Source organism: Rattus rattus, chromosome 10 (assembly GCF_011064425.1).
Source record: "Rattus rattus isolate New Zealand chromosome 10, Rrattus_CSIRO_v1, whole genome shotgun sequence".
Lineage (NCBI taxonomy): Eukaryota > Metazoa > Chordata > Mammalia > Rodentia > Muridae > Rattus > Rattus rattus.
This window is the reverse complement of record NC_046163.1, coordinates 60,751,490-60,766,589: the sequence shown is the minus strand read 5'-3', so window position 1 is coordinate 60,766,589 and position 15,100 is coordinate 60,751,490. Positions and strand designations below refer to the sequence as shown.

The window sequence follows — 15,100 nt, the reverse complement described above, 5'->3', positions numbered from 1 at the left end:
TGGCCCAGGAAATGGCTGGTCCTAAGCAGTTTCAGGAACCCCAAAGTCTGAGTTGTAGAGGTTACAGGAAGCCTGCCAGGTAGGTAGGGGGACTAGGCTGCCACAGAGAAAGGGTGACTGACTAGACCTAACCTACATTACCACAGTATGCTAAAAACAAGCCAGGGAAGTACTTAGTGTAGGTTGGGGACAGCAGCACCAACATCACTTAGGTTGTTAACAATGCAGTCAAGATTGCATTGCTAAGATGCTAACCACTTGGAGGCTGGAGAAATGGTTCAGTGGTTAAGAGCACTAGCTGCTCTTCCCCAGGTCCTGAGTTCAATTCCTAGCAACCACATGGTGGCTCACAACCATCTGTAATGAGATCTGACACCCTTTTCTGGTGTGTCTGAAGACAGCAACAGTGCACTCATATAAAATAAATAAATAAATCTTTAAAAAAAAGATGCTAACCACTTAAGGTGTTCACAGTGGTTCGCCCAATGCCTACCGGGAAGCCCATAATGATGTTCTGGTCATATGTCCACAGGATGCGGAGATCTCTGCCTTTGAGCTGCAGACCATCTTGAGAAGAGTTCTAGCCAAGCGTAAGTGTCCCTTTTACAAATCCCTCATCCTACTCTTCCCACTTTAGACATGAGGGGACATGGGACAAGTCAGCAGCTGTGGCTAGACCATCACTCTCTGTTCCTAGAACAGCATGGCCTTTGCACTGCCAACACGGGAGGAATAGGATGGAGCGGGCTCTGAGTGAGGTCATAATCTAGAGCAAAGGTTCCCGGGTCTAGAGATCACAGAGGAAATCCAAGTTCTTCTATGGTTGAGCTCTGTGACCTAAACCCAGTTAGACCACCCATCTGATTCCCCCCAACCCATCTGCAAAGTAGACATACTGTGACTTCCTCTTCCCAGTGGGTAAATATTACTTTGTGAGATAACATGTAAAACTCTGCCTGCATGCTGTAAATAGAAGTTCTTATAATGACTAGCTGGTAAGGAAAGGCTAAGTCAGCCCAGAGGGTGGGCACCAGAGTCCTGAGTTCCTAAGTTCTCTGTCTACATAGGGGAGAGGGCACCTGTCACTGATTGGCCAGAATGGCGGACAACATGCCATCTTACCCACAGACTAGGAGAGATACATTGCAAAGTCTCAACTCCCCACCTTGAATTAAACGAGCTTCAATTCACTTGAGCCAATGGGACCAGGTAAATGGTGTCTAATTCTGGAAATACATGCTCAGGCCCAGGTCAGAGGCTTCCATAAAGCAGGGAACAACACTGGGTAGAGGCCGGAGAATGAGGCAGAGTCAAGGTTATCGTCAGCTTTTTTTTTTTTTTTTTTTTAATCTTATAGCTATTACTTTTTAATTTTTTTGCTTTTAAAATACATAGGTATTATTTTTTACATGTATATATATGTGCACATGTATGTGCACACATATGTGTGTGTGCACATGAATGCCACCTTGCACACATAGAGGACAATATGCAGGAGCTGTTCTTTCCTTCCACAGTATGGGTTCTAGACATTGAACTTAGGTCATCAGACTTGCTGACAAGCACTTTACCTGTTGACCCATCTTGATGGCCTCTTTGGCTTTGAGATAGGGTCTCTCTCATTCTGTAGCCTAGAATTACCTCCTTGAACTCAGTGTGTAACCCAGGCTGGTCTTGATCTCACAGCAATCTTCCGGCCTTAGGCTCCTGAGTCCTGAGGTTATGGGTGTGATCAACCATGCCAGCTCTGCTAGCTGTTCCTTAAGTAAGAAATTATCCAAAGACTGATGCTCACTTCCCCTGCTGCTCATCCCTAGAGAAGAGGGGAAATAAACCTCTCCCACCTCAACCCTTACAAGTCACGATGGTCCTGACATGATAGTGGAGTAGTTAGCTAGCGTGTAGTGCCTGAAGTCATGCGGACCACAAACACACACACACACACACACACATACACACACACACACACACACACACACACACACACACACACACTGTGACATCCTGAGTATCAGCTCTATCAGTCATCAGGGACGTTCGTGACCTCCAGGGGCTGCCGTTCCATCTGACGCCAGACCAGACGACCTCCCGCTCGACCCCTCGGGATAAAAGAAATCCGTGTTTTAGAGCTAAAGAATAGCCCAAGGTCTGGAGGGTATTCCAGACATGGTGTGTGTCCCTTGCAGATATGGGAGACAATGGGTCACAGCCTGTGGCTCCTGAACAAACAGCTATAGGAGAGCATTTGTGCTTCATAGATCACTCAGCAGTCAGTGAGGGTGGCTGGAGCCAGCATCCAGACAGGGCTTCGCCAGGGCTGGGCTCCACGCTCCTCTTCTAAAACAGGAGAATAGTGACTGCCAGACCCAAGGATGGTCAGAGGGCTCCTCTGCTGGCTGCAGTGTATGCAGAAGACAGTCTCTTTGTCTCTCACAGCTGGGATGCAGAAGAGCTAAGCCATGCTTGGTCCAGCCTGCTCCCAGTTGAGGGAAAGCGTGGGCTGCTGAGCTCAGGCCCCTCCCCTGCCTGTCTGGTGACTCCAGCCTTCTGCCCAAGTGTCCTCACACAGCCTCATGACCCTACATGGAACAATGGGTTGCTGTCTAGTGGAATAAGTTTAATACAGTGTAGGCCCAAATATTCTACAAAGACATCACCAAAAGTGTTATTCCTTGTGGCCTGCAGAAATGGCTATGGGGCTCAAGTGCTTGCCATGCTGCTATGAGGACCTGAGTTTGAATCCCTGGAACCTCTATAAAGCCAGGCACAGTAGCATGCACCTGTGCCCCAGTGTTCCTATGATCAGATGGGAGATGGAGGCAAGAGACCCAAGAAGCTTGTGGGTATCTCAGTCTAGCACCCACAGCGGCTAACGACAAAGAGACCCTGTCTCAAACAAGGTGAAAGGTGAGGACTGACACCCCAGGCTGTCCTGACTTGTACCATGTGTCATGGTACAAACCCGTCCATACTCACACGCATGCATATACATCATACATACACATCACTATCACCCTCATTACACACACACACACACACACACACACACACACACACACACACACACACACGCAGAGCTGCTCCTTGTGAAGTCCGTAGGGAGCGTGACGAGAGTCTCAGACCACATGCCACCACCAATGACACAGAGCTAACCTAGTCAAGTGGAGTAGGTTCTGAGTCCTCCAATCTCTCTGTCACCTCAGACAGAGACACACCAGTCTGCAGATGGACCAGTGGACCCTCGGCCTTCCTCTCTCTGCTCAGAGCCTACAATGAACGCACGTGCTCTCTGGCTGTGTGTGACCATAGGCAGTTTTCCACCCTGTCAGCGTTTAAAGGTTCAGCTGTAACCAGGCGTGCTGGCACATGCCTACGGTCCCACCACTTGGGAGGCAGAAGTGTTGACTTTGAAGCCTGCCAAACTCCATCGCAAAGCTTAAAAAGTCCAGTCACTTTCTTATTCTAAAAGAATAATATTACTTTAATATTAAACCCTGTTTGTCCGTGGCAGTTATACAAAGAGATCAAGTACATTTAACACCCTCTGTGTGTTCCCGTTTGACAGCCAGTCACACATGGCTAAAGTAATCCGATTTGCTGTCGTAGTGGCCTGCAGAAAGGAAGGACATGTCTATCTTTGCAGGAAGTTCTGGGAGACAGTGCTGGTCTGGGAGGCTCCTTATACTCTTTATTTTATCTTTTAGGCCAAGACATCAAGTCAGATGGCTTCAGCATCGAGACCTGTAAGATCATGGTGGACATGCTGGATGTATCCTTTCGTGCGCTCCAGAGAGTGGAGCCTGCCTCCTCAGATAAAGGAAAGGAGTCCACTCCCCACCTGCCTTCAGAGGCTTGATTTGTGGACAGGCAGCCTGTCAGGTCTGGGGCTAGAAACCTGGACCCTACACCTGCCATCTCTGCCCAGAGCAGACTCAGTGACTTCCTGGGTGACATCGTTCTCCAACTTTTCCTAAGCAGAGCTTCCCTAAACCACAGTGGGCCTGACAGGAATCTGTGTCCTTAGCAAGATTTCCTTTTAAAGCCATGTGTGGTGGAACACTTCTGTTAATTCCAGCACATGGTTGGGGCCAAGGCGGGAAGATTTCCAGTTTAAGGCCAGCCTGGGCTACATAGAAAAATCCTCTCAGACAAACAAGCAAACGGAAAAGTTTCTAGACCTGAAGATGAAGGTTCGCCTCCATTGTTATTCCTTCTCTTTGGCCTAGCCTCTCGGGGATGCCCACCTGTCCATGGAGCAGACTGATCATACTCTCTCTCCATTTCTAATGAACAGTCCAAACTTCTATGACACTGTGTCTACTGGCCACACGGCATGTACCTATGACACCACTCCCTTCACAAGATGCCCATTCAAAATACTCGAATAATGTTCAAGGGCCCAGATCTATCTGTCACCTCATAACAAACTGTTATCAAGATCTGGGGGCCCTATAGCCCCTCGGTCAGCAGACAGCGTATACACACACACACACACACACACACACACACACACACACACACACACTTCCTGCTGCTCCCTTTTGAGGAAACTCAAGGGTGTGAAAAGCAAAAGGCAGATCCTTCAGTGAAACCCCCCTGTGCTTGCTTTGGGAAGACCAGCAGGCCCAGCCTGTAGGCCAACCAGATGGCATTGTATCCAGGGACCGCTTACTGCAGAGCTTTTCTTAACCGAGGGCAGGAAGACGGGAGCGGCAAGCTGGGGCTGAAGGAGTTCTACATCCTCTGGACGAAGATTCAGAAATACCAAGTAGGGCCCTGGGTACCCCGGGGTGGGTAGGTCAGTGCTGGGGGACATTTAGGCATATGCTTTAAGGTGTAATGGTTCTGGAGAGTAGGGGCACATTTCCAAGGGAATTGAACTTCGTGGAACTCAGCAGAGGTGAAGTTTGCTTGTATGCTGACCAACCAGGCAAAGCGAGGACTTAGGAAGTAACATAGCCTTGTCCTATCATTTGCCTGATTGGTGACCAGAAATGAGGTCACTGTCAGGAGTTTCCCGAGAAGGCTGTGTAGAAAGAAGTCCTTCGAGCCCACAGCACACACCTAACAGGCACCTTGACACCTCACCTGTTTTGCTTTGGGTCACAGTTCTAATAAGCATTTTTCGTGTTCCAGAAAATTTACCGAGAGATCGACGTGGACGGGTCGGGAACCATGAATTCCTATGAGATGCGGAAGGCTTTGGAAGAAGCAGGTAATGCTTTAGACCCACACCTCCCAGCCCGTGTTTTCTGCTGAGCTCCTGCATACTGCATAACGATGCTTTGCTTCTGGGTCTGGAAATGGAGCTCAGAGGTAGAGCTCTTACACCATACACAAGGCCCTAAGTTCTATCCCCGGGAACAGCCTGGCAGAGCAAGCAGGTGAAGCCAGTCAGCTTTCAGGTGTGTGTGTCTTTCTTGATGTGTCTGTGTGTGTGTGTGTGTGTGTGTGTGTGTGTGTGTGTGTGTGTGTATGGTGTATGTGTGTGTGTCTGTTTGGTGTGTATGTCTGTCTGGTGTGTGTGTGTGGTGTGTATGTGTATGTGTGTGTCTGGTGTGTCTACGTGTATGTGTGTGGTGTGTTTGTGTGTGTGTGTGTCTGTCTGGTGTGTGTGTGTGTGTATGAGGGGTGTGTGTGTATGTGTATGGGGTGTGTGTGTCTTGTGTGTGTGTATATATGTATGTATGTGTGTTATGTGTGTGTGGTGTGTGTGGTTTGTGTGTGAGAGTATGTGTGTGGGGTGTGTGTGTCTGTCTGTCTAGTGTGCGTGTGTATGTGTCTGTGTGTGTGTCTGTGTCTATGTGTGTATCTGTCTGGTGTGTGTGTGGGGTATGTGTGGGTATGTATGTGTGTGTGGTATATATATATATGTGTGTGGTGTGTGTGTGTGGTGTGTATATGTGTGTGTGGTGTGTGTGTGTGTTTGTGTGTATGTGTGTATATGTGTGTCTGTGTGTGTATGTGTCTGTCTGGTGTGTGTGTGTGTCTATATTCCTCACACTCTTCCCTGCAAAGTTGATGTGGTAGACTCTGACTGTATCAGCTCAGCCCCAGGAAAGTCCTAGGAGAACAGATGTTGGTGACTAGGGTGTGAACCTAGCAAAGACCAACACAGGAGACTTCTGTGCTCTGAGGACAAATCTGACTACAGGAGACTCCAAACAACAGTGGTTTGAAACAGGATGCATCTTTCCCTCAGGCATTCAAGGTTGGGGTGGAGCCTCTACTGTTAGCATCCCAGGCTCCTCCTGTCTACTGCTTAGGGATCTGGGACAACATGACTTCTGCTCACACACTATCGGCCAGAACTTGCTCTCAGGGTCTCATACAGCAAGGGAAGCTGGGAAATGCTGCCAACAGCCACGGGCCTGTTGAAGTTCCTTTTCAGTTCATAAGGAAGATTTAAAATTAATTAGTCTGTCACAATCAGTCCTCTGGGAGAGCTAAATCTTCCTAAGACTAATCTCCAAGCTGATTTAGAACTAACTACAAAAGATGGGATCATGGTTATCAATACAGAGTGGCAAGACCACTGCAGAAAAGCAGACCCAGAGCTTCACTTGCTATCGAGGAAATAGACCAGGGTGACGGAATAACTTAGAAACGAAAGAAACATCAGAAGGGGCTGCATTGCAAGTTCAACCAGCCGCCGCCCATGGACAAGAGCAATAGCAGGTGTAAAGTGTCACGTGGTGCGGGAGCTGGAAAGATGGCTCAGTAGTTAGAGTATTTGCTGCTCTTACAGAGGACTGACTGGTTACCCACACCCACACTGGGCAGCTCACAAGCACAGCTCCAGCTCTTAGGGATCCAGCACCCTCTTCTGGCTTCTGCAGGCACTGCATACAGGCGGTGTGCATATAGAAAAGCAGGTGCACGCATATACATGATAAAAATATTAAAATAAAGTAATGAAGACAGAGACAGAGACAGAGAGACAGAGAGAGAGTCACGTTGGTTCCACAGCACGTGAGAAGAGCTAGATGGCAGGCCTGACACTGACAGAGCCAAGCAGTGGGCCTGACAACTCACAGATGTCCCTTGTCCACTCTCCTCCAGGTTTCAAGCTGCCCTGTCAACTCCATCAAGTCATCGTTGCCCGGTTTGCAGATGACGAACTCATCATCGACTTTGACAACTTTGTGCGGTGTTTGGTTCGGCTGGAAACACTATTCAGTACGTGGCTTTAAACATTTACTTGGAGTTAAGGACTCTCTCGGTGGTTCTCAACCTGTGGTTCCCAACCTGTTTGGGGTTTAATGACCTTTTCACACGTCTCGCCTGAGACCATAGGAAAGCACGGATTTTTTTTTTTACATTACAATTCATAACAGTAGCAAACTTCCGATTGTGAAGTAACAACGAAAATAATTTTATGGCCAGGGTTACCACACCATGAGGAACTGTATTAAAGGGTGGCAGAGTTAGGGTGCTTGAGACCCATTGACCTATCTTGTCCTTCACCGGGGGTGCAGTAGTCATTGATGTGTCTGTGAATTGAGAATAGATTTCCCTTTCCTTAAACGGGGAAAGCAGGAAAGAGTAAGTAGCTTGTGGCATCCCACAAAAGTCAGCTGCAGCCCTGGACACTGCTGCAGCCCTGCTCCCTCGTTTCTCACATCCTGACCTCCCTCCACAGAGATATTCAAGGAGCTGGACCCTGAGAACACTGGAACGATACAGCTCGACCTTATCTCGGTAAGTCAACACCAACCCTGACTCCCGAAAAGGCTGCTGCAAGATGGGTTAGAACAGGCTATTTTGGGGGCTATCTGAACAAACTGTTCCTGGGGTAACTGACCTGAACAGACTGTTCCTAGGGCGACCTAAATAGGCTGCTCCTAGGATAACGTTCTTTTGAAAACTTGCTTCTGGATTTTTTCTGGTCTGTTGGGAATAGGTCTGTAAATGGTTGGGAGGTCCCACGATGCACTTTGAGTTGCTATTTCTGAACTACTTGCTGATTCTCCAACCTAGGAAAACACACCTGGCTCTCTTGTCCCATGAGCTTTGACTGGAGCGTAGCGCTGGGCTAAACTAAGGTTGGGTATACCAGATGGCTGAGGAAAGAAATGGTCAGCGTTTGAAGGAGTGTGCTTGTAGAATGAAACCCTTAGTGTAGAATCCAGGCTGACTTCTGGGACATTCATAGGACATACCTACTTAAAGCATTTTCTAGGACAAATACTCCTCTCTACTCTCTCTCCCCTTTGAAAGCAAACTGACAACTGTGCATATATTTGTCACAGGTCATGATAGGCTTATGTGTCTGGAACACAACACATCTCTGAGATCAATCTAAGGCAGTATGGTAGGCCACTTCACCAAAAACGAAGCAGAGGACATCCCCTTTAGTCCTGCTAACAGAAGGCTCACACACAGAGAAGTAGCTGGGTAGCAGAGAGCCTGCTGAGCACTTATAAGGCCCCAGGTTCAAGTCCCAGCCCTGCAGAAAACATCAACATCAGCAGAGAGTCCAATTGGTCCTAGAGCCTGGCCGGGCATTGCACAGAAGGATGAAGTACTGGGTGGGAATAGTACTTCTGTTCGTTACTTCTCCATGTCACCCAGGAGAGCCGAATGGCAGGGAGGCAGGGTTAGCCATTTGTTTGGTTTTCTTGAATTTTGAACTCCGGAGCTCAAACAGCTGCTCACTGCTCTGTTATATGTTGTAAAGTACACGTATCTGAGTGGAAACCTTTTAACCAGTTACAAATGCCCAGCTGCTTAGAGCTTTATATGTTTTATCACCTGGAAAGCATCCTTAGCCTGAGCCAGCAATTTAAAGGGAAATCGGTACAACTAGAATATGAAACATGCCAGGCTAGGTTCCAGAAACTGGTCTGTTTCTCATTCCTGCTGGATAGCCAATTCTGGGTCCCCACCCAGTCCCTGCTCACACATACTGGCCTGTCTGCAATCAGCCCCCTCCTATCTCCTAAGGAACACATACCCTCCATTTCACTTACCTTCCCAGGATCCTAAAGATCCTTAGGAGACGTTGCCAAGGAGGAGCCATGTCTAGAAAGTTGCCCCTTAATTATGCAGTGACTTTCATGATTTCAACCTCAGTTGTGGGTTACATCACCCCGGAGGTCTTTTCCAATCAATTTAGAGTCTGCCAGAGTTCCTGTTATTTCAATATAGAACCAAAAATAGAACCAAGGCTGAAAACAGTGTCCACATCTCAAACCATTTTTTGAGGGGGAGGGGGGCAGGTTCTCACTATGGACCCCTGTCTGTCCCAGAATTCTCTATGTAAACCAGGCTAGCCTCAAATTCACAGTAATCTGCCTGCCTCTGCCTCCCTAGAACTCAAGGTATGCACCACCACACTAGCCCCAAATGAACCTCTGATGTGGTGTGTTGAGGCAGAGGTATGAAAAGCTGGTTCACATGTTATCCGGATGCCACCCTTCGTGTATTCAATACTACAACAGCTGCTGGTTCAAGTCACCCAAATCCTCACACTTCTAAATGTAGACTCCAGAATGTTGGCAGAATAAACCGCTAGGGCACTGCTGTCTTAGTCCTTGGTAAGCTTTCAGATCCAGCCATCTTCCAGAATAACTCAAAACCGCCTATAAGGTCTTTCATTTTAACACCATCCCTGAATGGCCGTTCGGTTCTTTTTCTTCATGCAGTGGCTGAGTTTTTCAGTACTCTGAAGTTACATGCCTGAAGATTTCTGGTGGAAGAAAACAGCCAATGCCTACACTTAAACACTTTGTATCTGGACCTTGAACGTACGGGAGCATTTACTTCATCGGGTGATTGTAACTGAAGCTCTAACCGTCGGAGGTGGATGAACTTTCACATATCAGAGTAACGGATCTGCATACCATTAACCAAATGCAAATGAATTGCATAACCCTCGGTAAGGTCAGAGAGAGCTTTATGCCTGTACATAGTATATCCTTTCTACTTCTACACATCGTCTCTTCATAGCAATATTAAACCAGGAAGGACTGTTGAGAGGTTTAAGTAATTGGGCAAATAGCAAATCGATCTCAGAGGCCACAAGGCCTTGATGGGAATATTTAAAGAAATTTAAAAGTTTAAAATGCAGTTGTGACATCTGCCACAGCAGGCCAGAGACTGCCGCTTGCCCTCAGCAAACTGGGAAATACAATGATAAAGTAGTCTGATGGAGGCTTCTAGAGAATCCAGTCTGATGGAGGCATCTAAAGAATCCAGTCTGATGGAGGCATCTAAAGAATCCAGTCTGATGGAGGCATCTAAAGAATCCAGTCTGATGGAGGCATCTAAAAAATCCAGTCTGATGGAGGTATCTAAAGAATCCAGGAGCCAGGAGTATCTGACACAAGGCCAACCTGGGCTACCTAGCAAGACCTGATCTCAAAAAATAAATGTCAATTAAAAAAAAAAGGCATGTTTCCATCATTTGGTTCTAACAAAAGATGGTTTTTATACACCTTTGTGAACAGCAAACCCTCTTAAACTCAAGTCCTTGACCATATTTGGCCTTAGACATTGAAGTCTTACAAGTAGCGAGTAATGAGATCATTTGACTGACCAACTGAGCCAGGTCTGCCATCTGAAAGAAAATCGTGATACAACCCCAGGGACAGTGCCTACGGCTTGGGAGAACAGGGCTCAGAAGATCCTTCTTAAAACAACCAAGCTGGCTTCATGGTCTGGGGAAAATGCTAGCAATCATACAGACATACTGCCTTATCCACTTCCAAACGTACTGTTAATAAAGAGTTGCAATGCAGTCACGCCGTGCCTTGTTTTTTTTCGTAGAGTGTGGCCCCTGCGGGAGGGTTTCTGAGCACACAGGTAGCAGCTGGTTTCTACTTAAGTGAGGTCTGCTGTTCTGAAAATTCATGCACTGAGAAAGCATCTTGCCTGTCACTAAACTATGGAATTGTACAACGTTTTAAAACTCTAGTTCAAGGGGTTGGGGATTTAGCTCAGTGGTAGAGCGCTTGCCTAGCAAGCGCAAAGCCCTGGGTTCGGTCCCCAGCTCAGAAAAAAAAGAAAAAAAAACAAAACCTCTAGTTCAGAAGTTTGGGTCATTCTACTGGAAAGGACAACCTAGTTTCATCAGTTGGGTCTGGTTTAGGAAGGCCTTTTGGGAAGCCATTGCTGGCTCCGTCACTTGGGCCAGCATGGATGCTGAGGAACCCACATATTAAATCAACAATCCAGGTCGAGGCCTGTCACTGGTGATCCTTGAGGAATCACAAAATGGGAAGGAAGCAAGGAAGGAAGGAAGGAAGGAAGGAAGGAAGGAAGGAAGGAAGGGAAGAAAGAAAGAAAGAAAGAAAGAAAGAAAGAAAGAAAGAAAGAAAGAAAGAAAGAAGGAAGGAAGGAAGGAAGGAAGGAAGGAAGGAAGGAAGGAAGGAAGGAGGCCTGATGGGAAAATGCTGCCCACTATTTCATGGACAGGGCAGGGGATATATAGCAGGACTTCATTTATTCCAGACAGATTTGGACCTAACATTGGCCTTGAACTCCTGGTCCTCCTGCCTGCACCTCCACAGTTCGGGAATTATAGCACCATGTCAAGTAATTGATGGGTTTCTCCAACACACCTAAAAGTAGGCTGGGAAGGCTAAGAAGTTGGGAGAGTGTATATATGGAGCTAACTCAGGTCACTGGCATGAGCTTCCTCTATTCAACACTGACAGGTTTCAGAACAGGGAGGAACGGAATGTCTCAGGACTCTAGGTGTCAAGGGTAGTGTTGGTAAAGGACTGAAGATGGGATTGGATGGAGGAAGGTCATAGAATGAAGTCTGAGGTTAGGAGTTGTAGCAGGGAGATCACTGTTGCTCAAATAAGGGCAGTGGTTCTAGACCCAGGTGGGAGGGGTGGGAGTGAGGGCAAGGGTCCTGCTGTAAGAGGCTGAGAGGAGGAGGGTGGTCTTGGGTAGGTGTAAAGTGGGGCAGGAGAGCTGGCCTCTTCCAAATGGCAGAGGCTACACTAGACATCATAGCTGGCAGCATGCAGCCAGCCCACCTGCCGCTCTCCCTGATGCCAGCTTTGCTCCTTGTTGCAATGAGGAGGGCAGGGTTCAGTTCCCAGCACCCCATGGCAGCTCACAACCAGCTGTACCTCCAGTTCCAGTGGATCCGATGCCCTCTTCTGACTTCCATAGGCACTGCATGCTTGTAGTACGTGAGCATATATGCGGGCAAAACAATACACACAAAATGAAAATAAGTAAGCCTAAACCCAAAAACTGGTTGGAGCCCATTTTACAGGGAGGAAGCAGAGTCGCAAACTTTTTGACCCCATAGAAACTGACCTGGCCTACATCTTACCACCGTTTCTGTAAACATCTGGCCTGACTCGCAAGCCCACACCTGTCTTGGCTCTTCTGTGGACTGGGTACACCCATCTCTTCAGTTTTTCTTCTCATACCTCCTCCTCGACGGCATCCCAATCTCATCCTGCCCCACCCTGACCTGTCCTTCCCCAGGACTAGGGATTCTAAACTGTCCTCCTAGATCCACTTCTTGGTTCCCCAATCACTTCTCCTCCTGGTACTGTCTAGTTAGTTAATAGCCTCTCAGTCCTCCACCTGGTACCATCTAGTTAGTCAATAGCCTCTCAGTCCTCCACCTGGTACCATCTAGTTAGTCAATAGCCTCTCAGTCCTCCACCTGGTACCATCTAGTTAGTCAATAGCCTCTCAGTCCTCCACCTGGTACCATCTAGTTAGTCAATAGCCTCTCAGTCCTCCACCTGGTACCATCTAGTTAGTCAATAGCCTCTCAGTCCTCCACCTGGTACCATCTAGTTAGTCAATAGCCTCTCAGTCCTCCACCTGGTACCATCTAGTTAGTTAATAGCTTCTGAGTCCTCTTACATGGCAAAGGTTCAAGTTACCCCTCATGGGTACTCCTAGGAACACCTCCAGCACCCAGCCCAACCCCTACCAGGCTCTGCTGCCTTTAACTCCACTCATTACTTCCTCCACCCCGAGTCCACGTTCCCCTAGTTTCCTTCTGTCCCTTGGTTTTGTCAACTGTGACTCCAGTCACGTGAAACCACCTCTAGCCAAGGCTTCACTGCCTGCTACATCTGAGCAAAGTTTACACTCTCCTCCTTAGCATGGCCCAGTGCACAGGGCTTCCTTCTCCCCTGTGCAAAACCCTATAAATCCTGCTGTCAGAATGGCCACAACAGCAATACAGAACTGAGAAATGATTCAATCGTTTGATAAATTATGAGTTTGGTATAGCCATTGGATCCTACCACACAATGGCAAGCAAGCAACAGAATACAGAATTGTTTCTGGCAGGCTCTCAATTGTGCAATAAAAATCTGAAAACAAGACTACAAACTACACCCAACAGTGTCTCTCCAGTGTGCACTGCCTAACTCCCCACAGGAATCCCTGCTTTGTATATGAAGGTTGTGGTGACATTACAAGTGAAATAAATTATATGTACATAAGTAGTATTAAAAGGAGAGAAAGTCTAGACTAAGTTCTGTTGTAACAACCACTTGTGGCTTATTTTCATCATGATTTGAAGACAGATTGACCACCCACAATTCTGAAGTCTTAGAAAACCCAGAACACCAGAGATTGTGTTGAGCCGATCGCATGTAAAGTCTGGCCAGGATCGACGCCTTCATTGTCTAATTCCTGTCAAAGTCACATGGGCGTTGCTTAAGGTGGTTTGCATAGAGGAGGAACATGTGATAAGACCTTCATGTAAAACCTGAACATCTGTGAATCCCACACTCATGTCCAGTTTGGGTGGGCAAGGAGTTGTAGAACTGACTAGTACTGCAGAGGGAAGGATTGTAGAACTGACTAGTACTGAGGAGGATTAATGTTGCAATCACAATGTTGGGAGTGAATAAAAAGCTGTTACTTTGGAACCTTAAGAAAAAAAAGAATTCCTAGACAGAAGCTTTGTCTGAGGCTACTTAGAACTGCAGTGGTGTGGAGGGTTGGAAGGCTACAGATCCAGGGCTTAATCACGGAGTCTTCAGCTAGGTTTAGCCCCCTGATAGCCACCTCTGTCAGAATAACATCTGGTAGTAGATAAAAACTGTTCAGAGTCTATTAACCGTCAGTGTAAGAATGTCATCACATAGCATGAGACCATAGGAGATTCCCCTCCCTGCTGTAAGTGCCCCTCTGATATACCCACCGATTTCTTAGGTTGCCTTCATTTATGACTTCCTTGGTTCTACTTCTAGAACACTCCATGCAGCTGTTTCCTTGCGGGAACATAGGAACCTGGAGTAACTTGGCTCCATGTTTCCTGGGCCTTGGTCATTCAAATTGACTGCATGATAAAACTGTCTCTCGTTCCCTTGAAAGCTGTGTCATTTTTAGTCAATAACCTTTTCCTACACTTTCAAGTTCCCCCAAGAAGTTCTGATACTTTAATGATGAAAAAGGTTTAAAAAAAACAAACAAACAACAACAACAACAACAAAAAACCTACAAAGAGAAGAGAAAGGAATGGTAAGGATAAGGAATGTGCAACCAACTTGGCTTCCTTCCCTACTTCCCATTCTGCTTTTGCAGGCTTGTGAAACTCCTCTGCAGTCTCTATTGAACTTTCCCTGATCGCGCTCAGCACCCCTTAGGTTTCACTCCATGTGTTAAGAGAACAAGTCTCTGGGAGGTCAACTGTCTTGGCAAGGTCGTACAAGGAATGATTGCAACTGTCCAGTTCTAGAACCCATGTCCTATTTGTCTCCTACTGTAACATCTCCTACAAATCCAATGGCTTAAAAATATCCGTTATCTCACACGTACACAGCCTGGGTTCCATTAGTGCGCCTCACACACATGGGGAGTCATCTCCAGACAGATCAGCTTTCCTGGTGGGGTGCACTCAGGTCCCCATGGCTACAAGCCTAAGGTCTTGTCTCCTTACAGTCCAGAGTTTTTCTCCCTTTTCCTATTTTCTGGTTCATGACTCCTTTCATCTTCGAGAATACCCCAGGTCTGTCTGACCACCCCTTCAGGCTCAGGCTCCTGCCTCCCCTTCTGCTTTCCAAGGGCTCGTGTGCTTACACTGGGGCCACCTGGATAATCCTAGCTGATCTCCGTATTGAGTTAGCTGATTAGGGAGCTCAGTCTGAAAAGTCCTTAGCTC

General features: G+C 47.2%; 1 protein-coding gene across 1 annotated transcript in view; it reads left to right on the top strand.

The window, feature by feature from the left end:
• Capn2 (calpain 2) overlaps positions 1–10,091 on the top strand; it is a 50,481-nt gene extending 40,390 nt beyond the window's left edge. The window contains exons 15-21 of the mRNA XM_032915749.1: positions 533–590; positions 3,705–3,769; positions 4,700–4,768; positions 5,137–5,215; positions 7,063–7,179; positions 7,643–7,701; positions 9,648–10,091. Coding sequence (XP_032771640.1) covers positions 533–590; positions 3,705–3,769; positions 4,700–4,768; positions 5,137–5,215; positions 7,063–7,179; positions 7,643–7,701; positions 9,648–9,671 — 471 coding nt within the window. The 3' untranslated portion in view covers positions 9,672–10,091. The remainder of the gene's footprint in view (positions 1–532; positions 591–3,704; positions 3,770–4,699; positions 4,769–5,136; positions 5,216–7,062; positions 7,180–7,642; positions 7,702–9,647) is intronic.
• The last annotated feature ends 5,009 nt before the right edge of the window (positions 10,092–15,100 follow it).